Source organism: Mustela putorius, unplaced genomic scaffold (assembly GCF_011764305.1).
Source record: "Mustela putorius furo isolate JIRA1106 unplaced genomic scaffold, ASM1176430v1.1 tig00000508_pilon_pilon_pilon, whole genome shotgun sequence".
In the NCBI taxonomy this organism is placed as follows: domain Eukaryota; kingdom Metazoa; phylum Chordata; class Mammalia; order Carnivora; family Mustelidae; genus Mustela; species Mustela putorius.
This window is the reverse complement of record NW_025421402.1, coordinates 16575706-16596450: the sequence shown is the minus strand read 5'-3', so window position 1 is coordinate 16596450 and position 20745 is coordinate 16575706. Positions and strand designations below refer to the sequence as shown.

The 20745-nt window shown below is 38.6% G+C and overlaps 1 protein-coding gene across 1 annotated transcript in view; it reads left to right on the top strand.

Moving 5' to 3' along the window:
• GPATCH2 (G-patch domain containing 2) overlaps window positions 1-11651 on the top strand; it is a 172710-nt gene extending 161059 nt beyond the window's left edge. Inside the window, exon 10 of the mRNA XM_004751469.3 lies at window positions 7762-11651. Coding sequence (XP_004751526.1) covers window positions 7762-7982 — 221 coding nt within the window. The 3' untranslated portion in view covers window positions 7983-11651. The remainder of the gene's footprint in view (window positions 1-7761) is intronic.
• The last annotated feature ends 9094 nt before the right edge of the window (window positions 11652-20745 follow it).

The following is a 20745-nucleotide window of genomic DNA, read 5'->3' as shown; positions in this document are numbered from 1 at the left end:
TCAACATACATCTGATAGAATTTCCAAATGGAGTAGAAAGAATAGGGAGGTCCTTTATTCATGGAGCATCTTAACTGAATTCATTGAAAATGATAGAATTCTTACAACTGAAGAAAAATGTGAATATTCATATTCAAAAAGTACAAGTTTATCAGAAAATAGTAAATATAAAAGTAGTCATACCTAGACGCATTGTTAAAAAAGAAAGAAAGGAAGGAAGGAAGGAAGGAAGGGAAAAATTTAAAAATACCAAAGAGAAAGAAAAGAAATTAGCAGAAAGAAAGAAAGAAAGAAAGAAAGAAAGAAAGAAAGAAAGAAAGAAAGAAAGAAAGAGAAAAATTTAAAAACACCAAAGAGAAAGAAAAGAAATTAGCAGCCAAGGAGAAAAGATGTAACCTACATAGGAATGGTATTACACTGGCAGCAGACTTAAAAACATCAGTAAAGTCCAGAAGATAAGAGATAAATATTCAAAGTGCAGAGATAAAATAACCATCAACATGGTGTTTTATATCCAGTTAGGCTATTCCCAAGAGTGAGGATGAAATAAAGACAATTTCAGGTAAAAACCAATTATTACTAAGCTTAATACTTCATGTAGAAGAATGGAATTCCTTAAAAAAAATGAAAATCAAGAAGAAATTGTGAGCAAAGAGATTGTTAAACATGTTCATAAAGCTAAAATGTTGAATATATAAAAGTTAATAATGATGATGACATTGCCCATGGAGATGATTAATTTGGGTGTATTAAGAGTAAGATGGAGTAAGCCTGGGTGGCTTAGTCTGTTAAGCATCTTTTTGGCCTAGGTCATGATCTCAGGATCCTGGGATTGAGCCCTTTGTCGGGCTCCTTTCTCAGCATAGAGCCTGTTCCTCCCCCTCCCTCTGCCCCTCCCTCCTCCCACCCCCTGCTTGTGCTCTCCCTCACTCAAATAAATAAAAATCTTTTTTTTTTTTTTTAAAGTAAGATAGAAGTAAAATTCTGGACAACAGTATGGAAATGTGAAGAAATAATAAGTCAGGTATGCATGTTGATATTTAAAGGTAATCACTAAACCAATAAAAATATTTTAATTTCCAAGCTGATAGAAGCAAGCAAGAGACACCAGAAAGGAAGAAACAAAAATACAGAGAATTCCACAAAAAGGTAGAGGAATATAAGATAAATAACATTAAATAATACAAGAAAAATAGATCCAGATACACCAGTGATCACAATAAATGTAAATGGAATAAATGCATGTTAAATTCAGAGTTTATTATAATAGATTTTTTAAAAAACCTGTAAATGTTTATAAATACATCTAAAACTTAAATTACAATTTAAATACCTGCCAGATAAACTGGATTTACAGCAAGCAAATGAATCTTTAGGTATTTCAAGAGAGTTGAAACACTGTCTTCAGAACAACTTGGTATCCTAATTTAGACTAATAATTCTCAGGAGTTTGAAATTTGTTAACAGTGAAATCTCAGTCATTTGGGAGAATGTAGCAAAAGAAATGACATAACAAAGTACTGGTTATACAATATTTTAAGTCAAATGTTTAGTCAGTGAAAGGGTAACATATGGACTCAAATGTAAGTCCACATTCTAAGTGGGACACTTTCTAGCTAGTTGACTTTGGGCAGGTGTGTTACTTCTTCAGACCTCAGTGTTACCAGTAAAATGGAACTGATAATACCTATCTTTTAGATTGATAAGGAAGATCAAAAGAAATGGTGACTATGGAACCGTTTGTAACCTGAAGAGCTGCAGACATCATTATATTTTGTTATCCAACTGTGTTAGTGTATGTTTGCTGTATATTGTCCTTATGCAAATTGAGAGAAGTTATTACAATTCAGCTATAACCCAGTTAATTTTTTTTAAGTTGTTTGAAGTATCATTGTCACTAAAAATTTTTTTTTAAAGATTTTATTTATTTATTTGACAGACATACATCACAAGTAGGCAGAGAGGCAGGCAGAGAGAGAGGAGGAAGCAGGCTCCCTGCTGAGCAGAGAGCCCGATGTGGGGCTCGATCCCAGGACCCTGGGATCATGACCTGAGCCGGAGGCACAGGCTTTAACCCACTGAGCCACCCAGGTGCCCCGTCACTAAAATTTTTTATTTGCCATTAATTCTCATGGGAAGTGTATAGGTTCTTGGAGTAAACTTAAGCAAAGTTAGAATCTTGCTTAATCACTGTGTAGTCATGGTCAAATGATACCATGTCTCCAAGGCCGACTATAATTCCTTCCTAGCACAGTTGTTATGAGAAATGGATATAATGAATGTCTTATGCCTAACAAGTAAAGCATGTGCTTGGTACACAGTAGGCAAACCATAAATGGTCCTGATTATATATTATTGCATATAAACATCTCCTTGTGCCTTCAGAACCAACACAGTTTTAAGAATTTTTTATTTTAGTTTTTTTAAAACGCTCTTCTTTGATTTATAATGATTCCATAAAAAATATATTTCTGTACAACCAAAATATCTATTAATAAAAACACTTCCAGGGTGCTGTTGGTGCCTCACTCAGTTGAACCTGTGACTTCAGCTCAGGTCATGATCCCAGGCTCCTGGGATGGAGCTCTGCATTAGGGCTCCCTGCTTAGCTAGGAGTGTGCCTCTCCCTCTCTCCCTGCCTCTCCCCCTACTGGAGCTGTCTCTCACTCTTGCTCACTGTCACTCTCACTCCCTCAAGTAAATAAAAACTTTAAAGAACGAAAAATTAAAAAACAAAACTTCTCCAAACATGTCAATATAGATTATGTCTTTCATTCTTTACAAAGTATTCATCACTTTGAGGGGGGGAAAGAAATTAGTTCTACATTAAATTTTTATTATTTAAAAAGTATGTGCCTTGTATTTTAAGCAGTTAAGGACTTGAATGGATTTGATTTAGCAAAATTCATGTCAAAGATGCCTACAGTATTGCAGATAAAATGCAGAATCGTCTGAATCAGGCTGTTCTATATTAAGAATGAAATCATTAAAACATCTGACAAAGAGTAGTAACACCTACCATTTTCTCACATCTTGTGCTAAATGCTCTTTCCTTTCTTAACAGTAATCAAAAAAATCCATGTCCTTAAATTAGTTACGGAGAACAGAGGACTACATTATAACTCGTGATTTTAATAACCAATAGTAATAATAGCCCTGCCCCCCAGCTGGCTAGTAAAGTACTAGGGAGAAGGGGACAGGAAGAAAGAGTGAGCGCATCCTGCAAATGCTCAGATGCGCCCTGAATACGGGGGAGGGACTGAGGCAGGGTACACTAGCTGTTATGTAGGAAGCAGCGTGTGTCACCTCCCCTTCCATTGGCTGTTTATCCAACATCAATACAACACTTTAGGAGCCAAATTACTAAACAAGCTGCCAATTAGGCTTGCAGTCATCTGGACAGATTAGCAGCTAGGAAAGGCCGATACAAGATTTTCATCTCTTGAGCCAATTACGCAAGTGAATTACCATCCACTAAACTCCCAGGAAGATGTGAGGGGGAAAGACCCACTCAGCTGTCAGAGAGAGGCGGGATCCAGCGTGAAGGGGTCTGGGGTCGGGAGCGTGGGAGGGTGAGCAAGCTGGGTATTGCTAAAATTGCCAGAGCAGGAGGAGAGCTTTCCAGGAAAGGACTTAAAAGATTTAGCACTGCCAGGAGCAAAAGGAAAGGAAATTATGGTTGTAGGATGCTGTGCGGAGACTGAGTTGTTCCAATCCCAAGTCTTAATCTCATAAAAAGGATGAGAGACCCAATAGTAGATCTCACTCCAGAATCACTGTCCATGAAAAATGAACTCACTTTACCTTGTCTTTAAGGTTGCATAGAAAAGCTGTTTTTCTTCTTTTTGGGAATCCATGTTTCTATGTGGAAGGGTTTAGCATTTGAGAAATTAAATGTTCTTTTTTTTTTTTAATTTTTTTACTTGAAAGTACAAGATACCGCTTTACCTTATTTTATTTTCATTAAGAAAAGAGAAGGAAGCAGCACCTAAAAAAACAGAGAGAGAGTGAATTCTTTAACATCTAGATAAAAAACACAAGTATGGGACCACCATGCTTGAAATAATCAACATTTTTAAATGGTGATACTCAATTACCATTTGCTGTTCCCTTCAGAACTGAGAAATAACTGCAATTTAGCCATTTTTTAAGAGATGTATTAAATTGGCCTCATATCTTTTCTTAAATATTTAATTTTAAACCTGAACTTTAGGGTGCCTGGGTGGCTCAGTGGGTTAAGCCGCTGCCTTCGGCTCAGGTCATGATCTCAGGGTCCTGGGATTGAATCCCGCATCGGGCTCTCTGCTCAGCAGGGAGCCTGGTTCCCTCTCTCTCTCTCTCTCTCTCTCTGCCTGCCTCTCCATCTACTTGTGATCTCTCTCTGTCAAATAAATAAATAAAATCTTTAAAAACAAAAACAAAAACAAAACCTGAACTTTAGTAAGCTTTTGTATCCAAAATATGATTAAGCAGATGTGTAGCCCAGAACACCACTAGACCTCTGATGCAATTTGAGCTTATAGATGGAATTAAACTAATTTGTGACAATCACATAAAAATCAAGGATGTGGGATAGGATGCCGGTGCATTGTTCAGCCTTATATACTTGATCAGTGGCTGTTCAGAAGATATTAGCTATCTTGGAGGTCGGTCTGGGTTGCCACCATAATCATAATTTCAAAATAAAACTCTAATGGCTCTTTTTCTTATATTAGGGAGGAGTTTTTTTGTTTTCATTTTTTTTTAATTTTTTATTTTTTATAAACATATAATATATTTTTTATTCCCAGAGGTACAGGTCTGTAATCGCCAGGTTTACACGCTTCACAGCACTCACCATAGCACATACCCTCCCCAATGTCCATAACCCCACCCCCCTCTCCCAACCCCCTCCCCCTCAGCAACCCTATTAGGGAAGAATTTTGACAAAAGGCTTTTCTTCAGTTTTGTGTGTGTGTGCGCGTGTGTGTAACTAAGGGGTCCATTCTTTATATTATATATATGGGTGTGTACATACGTGCACAGAGAGATATTTTATATATACATATATATATATGTCTATTATATATATTATATATACACACAAAATGAATTATGAATTTTTTATATACCAGTCATTGTCATTCAAGCTGTTCGCAACTAAAAGGTTTTTTTTCCATTACACGTTAAGATACTTGTTTCAGTGAACTAAGACCCAATTTAACAAATCCAAAACTGACTCATTGTGGTAACCTGGTTCTTATTTATTGCCTGTTACTAATTCAGCAAATGTATTCCATTCTCAGTCCCACAGCATACTGAAGATTGAAACTACCACAATGTCCAATAAAGGGCTTTGAAAATCAATTGATCAGAGTAAATGAATGTCCATTATTAAAACTGATTTCTAGCACTTTGCAGTTTCTTTCTTCTACAACTCAGAATCATGGGGAACAATCCACTTGCTCTCCCCAGAATGCTAAGTACAAAGTACCACATAAAATAAAACTGTTGGTTCAACCTTGCTATTTCGTATATTATGATTTTTTTTTACCATGAAATACGTATCCCAAAGAACACATGGAAATGCAGAGGGACTGTTTAAAGAACGAAATAATTTTTTTTAAAGATTTTATTTATTTATTTGACAGAGAGAGATCACAAGTAAGCAGAGAGGAAGGCAGAGAGAGAGAGAGGAGGAAGCAGACTCCCTGCTGAGCAGAGAGCCCGATGCGGGACTCGATCCCAGGACCCTGAGATCATGACCTGAGCCGAAGGCAGCGGCTTAACCCACTGAGCCACCCAGGCGCCCTAATTTTTTTTTTAAAAGGATGAAATAATACACTGACCATTTCTGTAACCACCATCTGGGCCAAGAAATAGAACATTATACAATGCAGCCCCATATGTAATACTTTCGTTATTGTTATTGGTGCTTGAGGATCCGTCCTAAACCTAATCTAAGAGAAGGAGAGGGACTGAGAGTCCCAGCCTTCTTGGTTGGGGGCAGAGGACAGGGATGGAGTAGAACGTGCCCTCATCATCCCCAGTCAGGGAGGAAAAATTAATGATGTTTGAAAAGGGGTAGAGGGGGCTTGTGGGGGTGCCAAAGAGAGTAGTGAGTGGTCTTGTTAGCAGCTCCCCATTTCAGCCCTCAAACTGTTCCGGGAAACAGCCACCCACATTTCAGAGCAGAAATATGCTGGACCCCAAGCTGAGCTACTATATACACAAGAGGCATCCTCGGAACTTTGAAAAGTGAGACGATCTTTAGCCCTGAAGGACTAGAGAGGGAACCGTGAAGCAACGACAGCATTCCTGTAAGTTTGCGACCTCGGAGTTCTACAACTGGCTTGTTGGAACGCTCTGGCGTAGGAGGTGGGGCTATATATGTTCTCATTAAAACAGTGATTGTTTTAAGATGCCCTCATCCCCTTTCCCCCATGATTTCCAGTATTAATTTGATAATCACTTCCTTCTGCAAGGGGAGTAACCACAAGACATGCTCTGAGAGTTGACAGTTGTGATTGCTTTTAACTGGTTACCTCTAGATTGGCTAGGTTCCCCTTCCTACACCACAGTCTTCCAGCTGCTGCTCCAGGATGAACAGAAATGGACCCCTCGGGGCCCTGGCCTGCTCTACCTCAGGTGCACACAGCCCAAGGCCAAGTGTGTGGCTAAAGGAGGGAGTCAAGTTCTTATGTTTCCTTGACTTTTACATCTGTTAATGTCTCAATTCTTTGACTTTAGATAATTGGTACTTCTGCACTTTCCCCTAGAATCGAATGTACATTTCATAAGCTCAATTGTTTCCATAAGAGCCTCCAAGAAAATTCAAACTAAAAGTCAATCTTTGAAAATGCCGTCAAAAAGAAAATGCTTAAAATAGGTACATCTCTAAGTCATCTTTGCTAGGAACGTACTGGAAACAAGAGCTATTTCTAAATCTCACGATAAGCACTGCCCAGTCTCCTTTTCCAAAATAAGAAATGGAGGTAGGAGATCAGGGATAGAGGGAAAGGGGAAGAATTATTTTATATATAGCACCATCTGTAACTTTAATAGTTACTGTATTTATTTATTATTTTATTTTCCTCTATTTTTTCCCTTCTTGTCTGCGTCTATAGTGATCAAAATGTAGAAATGGAGGAAGGAGAAAAGAAAAGACTTATTATAGTCCAAATCACAAATAACAAGAAGAGGATTAGAACAGTGTAAACAATTCCTAGGAATTAGGGATGCCAACAGTTGTGCTTTTTGTTTGGTTTGGTTTTAGTCTTGGTTTTATTGAATGACAATGCCCCAGGCAAATGTACAATACTATGGTGTTAGGTTGGTGATTTTCAGAATTCCACGTTGAGGCTAAGGCAGAAATGAAATAAACCTCTTTGTATTTTATCATTTACTGACGATACTTTTCGTACAAGATCTCAACTGATGCTGGCCACTTTCTGTGAGGTAGACATTGTTCCACCTGTTTTATAGATAAGGCGACAAAAGCCACAGGAAGTTAAATAACTTAATCAAGCTGCTGATTAGTAGAGCTGAAACTCTAAATGAGATCTTTCTTCCATTCATCCCTCTACCCCACTAAGGTCCTCATCCCAAGATGAACCCTTGCCCCCACCACCAGCACCTCCCACCCAGGTACCTTGTTGAAAGAAAAACTTAGGAGAATATGATTTTCTTAGCTTGGGAGTATCTTCATCTGTACTAATGTGTTTTGGGGATTGTGGATTTTTGTTCTGTTTTGTTTTACTTTTTGTCGTTTTGTAATTTCAGGATTTGTAGGGGAAAACGCCCAACCAATCCTAGAAAACAACATTGGAAACCGAATGCTCCAGAACATGGGCTGGACACCTGGGTCAGGCCTTGGACGAGATGGCAAGGGGATCGCTGAGCCCATTCAAGCCATGCAGAGGCCAAAAGGATTAGGTCTTGGATTTCCTCTACCAAAAAGCACCCCTGCAGCTCCCACTCCCAATGCAGGAAAATCTGCCTAAGAAGAAAAGCAAAGAAGAAATGTTTTACAATTTTTATTCACGATATAGATCCCCATTGTCCTAAAACTACAACATAGCTTCCATTTTTGAAGCAGAAATCTCCATGGCCTCAAAGTCATCACTCTAGCGTCCTAACCACATACCGTCCAGCCACAGTGAGAGAGATGGGGCTCTGTCACAATTCCTGGTGCTAAAGTGAAAACCTTCACCTTTTGCAGTTTTCAGCTATTTCTAGGTATAAGGAACACTCATTTCTCCTATTTATTTTGATCTCATAGGTCAGTCATTTCTAGCGTGATTCGTTTGTGTGTGTGTGTGTGTGTGTGTGTGTGTGTGTGTGTGTATGAGAGAGAGAGATGCCCAGGCAAATGTGAGCACACCCACAGGTTTCTCGAATGGGATAGGCCAGAGAGGGTGGTGTTTCTATCATCCCTAGAACTTGAAAGACCTCGCATTTCATCAGTGAAGTCCTAAGATAATCTTCGTGTGAAAGGCTTGCCAATTTCACGTTCTGATTTTGGCTCTTTTGTAAGGATTCTGTAGCAGGGTGGTCCCAATTATCTCTCCTTGGACAGTGTAGGATAAAGTTCACAGTTGACAAACAACAATTAATATTTCCCTCTGACATTCTGACCAAAATAAACCTCATCATTGTAATCACCAGAGTGCCCACAACATTACCTTAATGCAGATTTTACAAATTTTACCTCATCTAGAACAGAAAATAATTATTGAAAGAAAAATGTATTTTTTAAATTCACCATGACTGAACTGTAAATTCTATTAATCTAGACTGACTTCTACCTCTCTCTTCCCAAAGGTTGATATTTTTTTAAGATCAGTGCAACTGTGGTAAACTAATTTTCAGTTTTAACCATTGGAGACTAGAATGATCGAATCAGTTTGTTTGAAAATCTAAATGGCTCTTCCAAGAATTCAGATTTCTGGCAATGACCCAGCCCATTTACAAGGTGAACAAGAAAATGAATGGTGATAATTTGCCATCTAACATCTAGGTAGTTACTTTAAAACCAAGCAAAACAAGTCATTTTTATTATGTGCCTCCTATTACTATTTTTGAATCATCTGCTTTGTAATGCCAGAGGTTCTAAATAGCTCTTGGCTTAGGAGATGATCTTCATTATTAAGGACTGATAATATATTTATAATGGCTTTTATTGGTTGAGTAAAGGTCAAGCTAACACATGTGAATCACCTTTCTGATGGAGTTTTTTAAGGCTTTTTTTTAAGAGCAGTTTTAGGTTCACAGAAAAATTAAGAAAGTACAGAGATTTCTCATATACCCTCTGCCCCCAAACATGCACAGCCTCCCCCATTATCATCCAGAGTGGGACTTTTGTTAGGATCAATAAGCCTACATTGACACATCATAGTCACCCAAAGTTCACAGCTGACCTTGCAGTTCACTCTGGTCTTGTACATTCCATAGGTTTGGATAAATGTCTAATGACGGGATCCACCATTGCAGTATTCACACAGAGCAGGTTCACTACCCTGAAAATCCTCGATGCTCCCTTGTAGTAGGTTCTAGAAAATTTTGCAAATGTTTTTTTAAAGGAGAAAGAGGAGGTTTGTGCAGATAGTGGACCTTTCCTAGGTGGTCTCGTAACTGCCAGTTGGGGAGAAAAAGGTCTGTGGTTTGCCAAATGTACACGTTTAAGAATTCTCTTCTTTCCTAGGGGTATTGTGGGTAAGAGGACAGGTTGGTTAAGAGATTATAGACTACACAGGTAAATTGCTCTTTTGAGGCATTCTTATTGGATAGAGTAACCCTGTAGTATGATTACTTTTATAAGTTTGTTTCTTGGAAATTTGTCACTTAAAAAAAATGCTTTTTGCTAAATACTCGTTCTAGCTATGTAAGGGGGGGAAAGCTGGAGGAGATCATCTATAATACCAGGTTAAAACTTCTCTATGGTCGTGTAGAGTGCTTTAGGATCTATTCAAAAGATTTTATTTTTAAATCCATTGCCTGAAAATCTTCTGAAACCCAAGAATGTTGAAAAGCCAAATTTGAAGCTGCTGATAACACACATTAAGTGTATTGTGAGACAGGTCCCAAACTCCTGAGGACAGCCTTCTTTTTCACTCTGCAATGTTCTAACCCCCATAGTGAGGAACAGCAGAATGTATACCAACTGGCATGGGGAAACTCCCTCATAAGACATTACAGTCTTATAAAGACATTACAGTCTTTATGAACACTTTGTATTGTTTCCCTTAGGGACAGGTACTAGTCCTCTGAAGCAGACCCTTGGAGATGCTCATTTAGCTTGGATGTTCTCAAACACTCCCTCCAAAGTAGTATTTACATTATCAGCAAGCAAAAGGTCAAATTCTTGACGTCTAGAGCCCTCTATGTGGCTCTCAGAAGACTTAAAATATTTTTTAATGTTTGTAAGTATTTAACTTAGTCAATACTCCAAGTAGATATTATCACGGAAACATACATCAGAAGCACATACATCCCTTCGCCATTCAGTCCTGAAGAACAGTCAGTGCAGACCTGATGTTCTATCTGTACCCAAATGTAATTGGAGAAATAAACACAATTAAAATACTGAATTTTTAATGTAAATCAAATATCTTTCAAGATAGGAAGCCCACTAATTTATGTTTCACTTACAGTACCAGTTAATTTTTACCTGCTTGTTACTATGCACATAGAACCCAAAGCATCCAAAGGAATTCCTGATTTAGAATGCACATTCATGTCTTCTGAAAAAGGTGGTAAGATTTTCCTCTGCTCCTTTGTGAAGTCACTTTTCTACTCTACAGTATCTAAAGCCCATGTCAAATTAATCAGTCATGCTAAACTGTAGAGAATACATAGGTCTCTTCCTTTATGGTCTAAATTATCTCTAGCTGTAGCCAAGAGGGGCTGAACATGACTACCTTAGCAGTTCAACTTTTTTTCTTCGTATGTTTATTAAACTTGATACTGATGAGGCGGTGTGTTCGGGTCTTTTCCTTCCTTCCTTCCTTCCTTCCTTACCCCAAATGTAATTTTTAAGGCTATATTCCCCTTAAACTTGTTTGCTTTCGTTTTTCAGTTACCTGACACCCCTTTAAAAGAAAGTACATAACTAACTGAAATTTACCAATTAATTAGTGTCAACACTTGAATAGATAGACTTTATAACCCATACCGTGGTTATCAAACAGAAGTAAAGACAGTAGAGTTAAAAGATATGCACAATGTATACATATAGGTGTGTTTACAGGCACAAACGTGTGCAACAAGCAGACATGGTTGCAAAATACTGCATTTTATTAATACGTTCATTTTAACATTGTGAATTGATGTTCTTGTAATGAATTGAACTGACAGTTGCTTCTCTTCACATTTTCATTTTGAGCCATAATTTCACAAAAGAAAATAATTTCTTCCTGTATTTTGTCTTTCTAAAAACAAAAAGTGATCTCAATTAGTATTGTAAAATGAAGTTGGTTAGCAAAGATTATTTTGGATTTTTTTTTAGTTTTTTTTCCTTTTGATAGAAAGCTATATTAATAGTACAACAAAGAATGAAAGAATAAAACTATGTTTAAAAATGTTATTTATAAGCAGTCGTTGTCTTTGTGCTTTAAATGTTTACCTCTTAACCTTAAAGTAATAAAAATAAAGTTGAAAGTACTCTAAAAAAATGTTTAATTACTTCCTTTGACAATTCAGATCTAATAATTAAATTCATTGCTCATTTCTAAACCCTGGAACATTTCAGTATTTTCAAAAGATCTACAGAAAAAAAATTGGTGAACATATTTGACTCACACGTTTATTCACAGCTGACTGTGACCTGTTTTACCACATTTTCATCATGTGTTTAATTTCTCTGAAGTTGGGCTAAACTGTCTCAAGGCCTCCTTCCACTCAAACATTCACTGATTCTCAAGTAGCAAGTACACACGTTCTCTCTCCGGCTGCTTGAAATATCAATGAGAATCATATATGTTCCAGTCACTCCATTTCTTCCTGGAGCATTGTACCTTTCATAAGCATGCTTGGGTATTTTAAATATTCTGTAATACTAAAGTGTTGAGTTTTGTTTGCTGTAAGAAGCATCTCACTGTGTTGATAAAATGGTATCATCTCTCCCGAAAAACTAAGTAGTGTTGTTAGTTTTTTTTTTTTTTTTAATCCAGTAGGTATTAAATACTCATTTATTTAACAGGCTTGCAGTAATATATACTCAAATGACAAGTGGACCATGAAGGCTCCTTCTGCTGGGTTCCTACTAAGCAAAGACTCATTACTTTACACACCTGACATTTTAAGTAGATCCAGATTTGTCTCTAGTGAGCCAGTGCCATTAACTGCCAGAAGTATGATCTACTATTGCCACTTTTAGTTTTATCTGTACATTAGAGTTGTCTTCTGTCTTCGAATTGTCAGACAGTTTAAATCATTCCCGGATTCACAGACCTCACTCCTGTTCGTGATCAGAATGTCCTATGTTTACCCCTTAATCTTTCAAGGATGAAGTTGGCTAACAATTGAAGGTGATTTTTATGTTTGTTTAGTTTAGGTTTTGGCTTGGGGGGGAGGGGGTTGTTTTGTTGTTGTAGTTTGAATTTTCAAAATAAATCACTGGAATTTTAAATGCGTGTATGATACTTGATCTTTCGGGTGTAAGATGGTGTAATTAATCTGCACAACAAGACTGCGTTGTGATAGTATCCCAGATAAAAGACAACCCCCTGCAACTATTTTTTACCTATGTTTCATCTTCCTATTAAATTTCTAAGAAATGTTTATTCTTACTGAAGGCAACATTCTTTAATAAAAGCAGAAAGGTGAGAACTAGTATGCTAACTGAACATGTACTTAAAATAAGCTTCCTAAAATGGCAATTTCTTATTGAGGTGAGTTTCTTCACATGCTAGAATTTCATGGTTCTGATAAGCAAATGAGTTTGGGGTGACAGTGGGAATGAGGGTCTGTTTGATGGCCAACATAGCCAATCTGGAATTCTTAAGTTCTTTGTGGATGGCTATAATTCATTATGGACACGATAAAAAGGACGTGCACAATTTTGTATGTGGATGTGAAGGCCTTGGGAGCACACGGTAAGGGTGTGAAATTTGAAGTAATTCTAACACAAAGGCTATTGTGTCTGGTCCCTAAATTTGGAAGGCTTGGTTCTTGACCCTCGCACAACTTTACATGCCTTTCCTATTACCTGGCGGCTTTGGATTCCTCTCCACACATCTTAGTCTACTTTTAATGTCACCGGACAGCCTTCCCAAGAGGAGACAATTGCCAAGCCCACAGGAAACCAGCATGTTTTGACTCCTACGCCATTGCATTTCTCCATTAGGTCCCTTAACAACTCAGCTAGAAACAAGCAGCAGATTTTCTCCCCCACTCAGTGAGTAATTGTCTGCGCCACAGTGACAGATGTGCAATATAGCAGCTTCTTCAGGAAAAAATTAACAGTTTGTCCAGCATGTCAGCTCGCTCTTTTTAGTGCTTGGGAGGTCTTGGCCCCATTATGGATGATTTAGAAATTGAGGCAAGCAAAGACCAGCTGCCTTTGCTGAAAGCCTTCGTCAGTCCCCCTCATCTGCATTCCAAGACTCACTTACATCCAGAAATTGGTGGAGCCCCTCTGGCCACGAGATGAGTGTGGGCTGACAATGCCTTGATTTGTTGAGAGAGAGAATAAATGGGTTTTTCAGAAGATGAGGAAATATCACCATTACTGGCCAATTTGCAGCATTTTATCTGTTCTTCAAACATGTCACTTTTGTTATTGTTGCATGGTAATTACATAGTGAAACGGAAAGAAAACAAATTCTGGTTACGTATTCAGATGGATTGCAAAATCATATAATCCTGATAAATGCCCATTTATGATACACACGGATGAAAGGTTCATTTTAATTTTGAATGGCTAGCTCAGCCATAATGGGATATAGGATTAAATCCCAGAGAATCTGATTACCTAAAAGCAAATAGTCTTTCCCTTCACTTCCTCAGATCCAGGAAATTCAAGGGGGCACCGTAAAGCACTCTCACAAACACGATTTTCCTGAGACGATGCAAAAAGTGCATTCAGGATTGTGTTCTGAAAAGAACGGAACTTTCTGTGAAACCAACATGTCATCTCATCGTGGGGATCATCAGTCAGTCAGTCCTGAAGGCTGCTGAAGTCCAGAAACGAGCTGGGCTAAAATCTTTCCAGACTTGCATTTTGAAACTCAGGTACCTGCTCACTTCTGCAGTTTCGCCAAATATTTGGTATTAGAAATCGAATGCTTTTCTTATGTCCCTTTTCTCAGTTTTTCTCCCCCATTCCCAGGACACATTATTGTAAAGAAATGTTGCCAGTGGAAGTCTAGCTGAATGTACAGATAATGCAAAGCAAGGAAACGTAAAGGAACGGGGCCAGCACCCCAGGATTGCTACTTAAAAGTGTTGGTGTGTAAAGTAATGTGTCCTTGCTTAGTGGGAACCCAGCAGAAGGAGTGTTCATGGTCCACTTGTCAGATGAGTAGATATTACTGTAAACCCGTTAAATGAGTATCTAATATCTATTGGCTCCCAAGCTTGCTGTGACAGGGAAGGAAGAGGCATACCAGCTCTTCACTGCCTTGACCCCAAGGGAACCACGTGTCACTTCTGTTCAGAATCCATCAGCCAGTACTTGTCACATGGACCCAGTTGGGGGTCCTTTCAAAGAAGCTGAAGAAGCTAGGAGAGCACATGGCTATTTGTGAGCACTATTTCTGCCACATAAACTTAATAGGACATGTCCACACTATAAAACAGTGAAGTAGTATCTACCATATTTTATTGAATGTTAGATGCCATCGGTTGGAAGAGGTACCTTAATTTTATGTACCGTTACGGGAGAAAACAAAACGCTGACCAACAACAAACCACCACCCATGGCAAGATCCATCCCAACCTCAGAAATACTAAACTGTGAAAACACGACAAAACACGTTCATAAGTATCAAGTAAATGGTGCAGAGAAACAAGCGCTGAAGAATGTCAGGGAAGGCCACACGGATAGGTGGGATTAGATGGGCTCCCTGAAGAAAGCTAGGGTTTAACTAGAAACAAGGAAGGCTCGTCTTTTGGCTCCTGCTGTGTATGATACAAACAACACAGGCGTGGGCGTGATTCCAAGCTGGGTTCCAGGCCCGGCCCTACCGCCTTCTGTGTGATTAGAAGCAAATGCATGAGCTTTGGGCTTCTTTGCAAAAGTTGGAAATAATTGCAGCAACCTCATTTAGTGATGAGGGTTAAATGTAATAATACATGTAAAATACCCTAGTACAGTGTCTGGCACATAGAAGGTGCTTTCAATTTGCTACACTTTTCTGCTTCAGATGAAGTGATTGTTTTTTTTTTTATTTACTCTTCCAGTTGGGAAGAAAAGGTTGGAGAGAAGTATTAAGACATTTTGACTTTGCTAGCAGTTCCTAAGAAAGACAGCAATACTCAAGAGTCCTCCTAATTTTGTAGCCATGGATGACATACCCTTTAATAATAAACTTAAGCTGTGACTCCAAGTATTAGGTTTTAAGAAATCATTCAGGGAGTCTCAGTCAGTTAAATGGCAGACTCTTCATTTCGGCTCAGGTCATGATCTCCATGTGGGGTGTGGAGTCTGCTTGAGATTCTCTCTCTCTCTCTCCACCCCACCCCACCCCCACCCCCGCTACTCTCTCCCCCTCTCTCTTGCTCAAAAAAAAAAAATAAATAAATAAATTAAAATCCATTCAACTAAAACCTATAAATGATAAATATACAGAATTCAATCACCTGCACTCAATAATTTCTTATGAGCTGACCAAAAATCATTCAGAAACTACTGACCATGCTTACCAAGCCATGGAACCTACCACGGCTCTCATTGATGCTACTCATCTTACGAAACTGGGAGACACAAAACTCACTGAGAGTTTCTCCTGCCCAGGACCCTAAGAAGAGCTAATGCTTTAAGTTCCTCAGTTAGGTTGCCTGCTTAAGATGCTTAGTTGAAATTCTGTCTTTTCACAGGATCTCTTTGAGAATACATTCTAGAACAGGGCTTACCAAACTCTAAAGTATATAAGAATGACCAGGGAGCACTTAAAAAATCGAGGTTTTCCACTGGCACTCTCAAAAAGGCATCTGAACGTAGGTATGCGGTTGAGAAAGACTGTCCTGGAAGCACCAGATTGGGTCATCCTTCAACCTGTGCTACATCGAAGCCCAGGCTCCTATGATGGGCCCTCCTGGGTCATCCACTCCAGCTCTCCCTTTCTGGGAACTGTCCTCAACACCACTCTCCCACCCTTTCCCAGAGACAATTCCCAGGAATTGAAAATTAGAGGAGATTCTATTCTGCCCTTGGTGTGAATGGTCCCTTAATGGAGAAGCAAAGAACAGGGAAGCAGAGAAAGGCAGGATGTTCATGAGTTAAAGCAGGGCACAAAGGAACAGAAAATGAAGATGAGAACAAACACACTGTCTGTCCCATAGCCCCAGAGCCTGGTATAAAGTTGCTAGATGTCCTCTTCAAAAAAGACCAGAAGACCATGACAGGGAAGGTGAACTGAACATTTTTCTGTAAGAGAATATAACCTCTCTTTTCACAGGACTGGCCTTTTGCATTATTGGGCAGAATACTCACCACATGGGCCCAAACATCTTATTAGCAAACAGATGCATCAGAGGGTGAATCGTTCGCATTACACAAAGATTTTTCATGTTGTAAAAGAGCACAGGGTCCCTTTTGGTAGCATTTTCTCAAGTGCTTATTTACAGATCATTAAATACTTAACAGAGGGAAGAAGTAAAAGCTGAAGTGCTTGAGCCAGTATTTATTAAATATCCCTCATAGATTCAGATAAAGCAAATCTAAAATCATAATGACAGTTAATTGTCCAGTTTTTAGGTTTTTATGTTAGCAGATAGGAAGCTAAAATAACAGCCTGTCCAGGTTAATACAGGACTCCTGAGCACTCTACCGTGGTTGTAATTCTTTTCTGAGGGCTTATCCTCAGTCCCATAAGACACCCCTTTATCTTATAATAAATGTCCTTTTTTTGGTAGAAGTTAAGCTTTCCGTTATTTCCGTATAGTACTCATTTTTTGCTGGATGTTAGCTAATATATAAATGTATTATAAAACACCAAAAAGTACTACCATAACTTGACCAACTGAATTTTTTCTGATTGTGCAATCATCGAGGAATTTATAGTTTTTAAAGGAGCTATTACACCTTATAATGCTTTAATAAAATTCCACCTTGTAGCAGTGAAGTATTTTAAATGACTTGGCCTCGTTTGCCTTTTCTTTTCTCAAATGAGCCCGACTCTATCAAATTCTAAGCCGGTGGTTCCCATCTGTGGAAGAGGCCTGTTACCACAAAGGACTCTCAGAAGCCTGAAGAAGAATTCTGAATATTAGTTACTTTACTTTTTAAATATGTTAATGGATATATAGCCTAGAACATTTTTCTCTGAGCCGTTTTCCAATTCTTCTGTGTCACAGAGTAAGGACAGCATGGCAAATCTGTAAAATATGATTAGAAGCCACCTCCTGCAGCCTTTCCATCCCGCCTTACAGGGAGCTGGTAGTCACACGCCCAGGCTACGGAGTTCAGCTGGTTGTTGAGGGAAAATGGCGGCCGCTGCTAAGATGGCTTCCCTTGAAATCCGCAGCTGCCCAATTTCCCATCCAGCTCGTCACCTGCCTCCAGCTTTTCAGATTGGAGTTCCAGGAGCCCGTCTATGGAAAGGAGGCAAGCAAGCCAGCAAGAAAGGTGGGCAGAAAACAGTGTGCAATCCTCCAGCTCCCATGGTTTGTTTTCCCTTTATATCTGGAACCCAGGGGCAATACCACAGCAGAAGGCATGCTGAACCAGGAGATGGCGAACCTGATTACAATTAAATGCATTTTGCTGGTTCTGTATCCAAATTTATCAAAATGACGAGGTTGGATAGGAAATGGAATTGGTATTTCTGAGGGCCCTACAACATGCTGGGAATTTCATATGTAATGTCCCTGTGAACTTTCGCAGATATGTACAGTTGCCTCTCATTGGTCCTTCTCAATTATAAAGATTAGACAACACTTAACTTTGACAATACAGACGAACTAGAGGAAAATATGTGTTCCTAAACTAGCAGAAAGTCCAAATACTTCATATTTAAGGACACACAATGTTACTGTTTACAGGTAAATCATTAATAACTCAAACTAGCATTGAATAAATTTTATTTAAACAAGTAATATTCAAATCAGTGTTTGTCTGCAAATAGCATCTGTATGGTAGCAAGAGTTCTGAAAATTTTATTTTCCCTCAGTATTTTATTCCCCTTTGGTATGGATGTTAATTGACTAGATAAAACTATCATTATGTTGAAGAGGCATACACTAGCCCAGGTCAAGTCTCAATGACCACAAATTCAAAATCTGTGGGGCCCATATAACTGAGATTTGATAATATCATTTGATACATAGTTCGTGATGTGTCATATTTCTGATCATATAGGATAACCAAGGACAATATGACCTTGGTCAAGAGCCCAAGAAGAAGAAAGTGATGGTTTTGTGGGTTTGTTTGTTTGTTTTTTCCAGTTACAGAAGTAGGGCCCAGGGTAATGACCTTAACTCCATATAGAGTTTGAAGCATTGGAACAGGTTTAGAAAAACTCAAGACAAATGACTAAAGACTAAGGGGACTGACTTTAAGAAAACTATAGGCAATGAATAATGTAGAGTTTGCTAAATAATGACCCCACAGAAGGTTTAATAATCCCAAGAATATTTTAAAGACACAAACATCCAGAAGGAGTAGAATTATTTCAGGAATTTCCCTTTCATTCTAGAATGAGAAAAGTATAGATTGGTTGGTTTAAATAGTTTTTTAAATGATGTTTGAGTAAAAGGAAACAGAAATGTGTCTATTTTAACATTAAAGTGCTCAAGGGAAAAACTCTTAGGAAATCTCATTCTGAATTAAATTGAAGCCCATTGTGAATCCATTGAAGGCAACAATTCCAGCCCAGCTCTAACATACCTGAGAATCGCATCTCCTGACTCCACAACCAAACCACCTTGGCAGTTGGGTTGCTAAGCCAGGAAAGGTTTTGGGTGCATCTTCTCACTGGGCACAGGCATTCTGTCCATTCTTTTGCTCATGAGTAGCATAGGGTTTTGCTGGGACCTTTTCTGGGTCTCTTCGTTACTCTGACTTTTGCAGCTATGAAAATAACCAAAGTACGGCACAGGTCATTAGGCTAGGTAAACTGCTCATTACAGAGTGAAATGATACCAATGATAGTCATATTCTGCCAATGCAGACCGTGCCTACTTCCTACCATCTAAATAAATGACACTTGTGAAGTATTTATGGAGCATCTACCATATGCTTATCACTGAGCTGGTCACTGTGAGGAGTCGTAAGAGTTTCATTGTGTATTCACTGCCCACAAGAGACTTTGAATCTTTGTAGAGACATCCAATATATATATATTCAGGATTGATATTTAAATATTTTGTAATGAGACTGGCACAGGTGCTGGCCAGTGAGAGTGGCTACCCATCTTATCTGAACAGATACCAGCGGGGATAAGTAATTGATAACAGTGTGTGTTGGTGAATCCCAGCCCAACTTACATCTGATGATTTTTTAAGTTGGAGGAAAAAAACTATACCTAAAATGAAACATTGAATATAGTCCTATGCTGATATACGTGATGGAACATCAATGCTGTGTGTGCTGCCCTTCCCCATCCATGGTGGACAATATTGATCAATATTGGGCTCCTCCATGATGAAACCAGGTACAGTTCTTGCCAGTCAAAGGCAATCACAGTTAACTCGTGTGACAAAATCCATTCCCCATCCCTTATAGATGCCATAAGCATTGATCACAGAAGGGGGATAATGCCAAGACCTAACCATTCAAACCTTTAATGATACTTTCTTGATACTCTTTGGGAATTCCTTGTTTACCCTTCATCAAATGAATCTCCCTTCTTAAAAATGTACAAATATTGGCTTTTCCCATCCCCTTTCCTTTTCTATGCCCTTCCTCTTGTCTGGCTAAAAAGATTTCCCAGGTATATCTGTACATTTAGAATCAGGTTAAACCTCATCTCTTGCTACCAATCTTACCCTAATAATTTTCATACACCTTTCCAAAGTGCTGACCAGCAGAGCTAAAATAATATTTTTACTTTCTTTGGGGCAAGGATTAGGATTATTTTTTAATAGCTCTCTCATCATTCACTTTGTATCTATCTTCTAACCTTATTTTTATTTTTAAGCTCCTTAGCCCAGAGAGTATATATTCACTGTTAACGGCACTGTACATAATGATAATTGGCCCATAATTGAAATTTAACTGACCAAGTAAATGAATGAATGAAAAGCAAAATTCTATAGGTCCAAAAGCTATATGCAAAAATTTGGGAGATTTAAAATCACCTCAAATTTTTGAGAATGCCCAAAACAGAATAGATGTTTGCACAATTTTATTTAAGGTAAAATGCCTCTGCAAGCAAATGTGGTAGGAAAGAACGTAAATATTTCACACAGTGCTGCCTCCGGCCGACTCTTAACAAAGAGGAAAAGTTCACAGAAATCTGTAAACACAACGTCCACCGGAGGTGACAAGAAGACATTCACTCCCATTCCCTCCAGTGAGTGTAATTTCTTAGTGAGGCTAGATGGCATTTTACCCAAGTTTCCCTGGTGTCAGACCTGCTGGTAACGGTGTTGTTCTGATTTAGA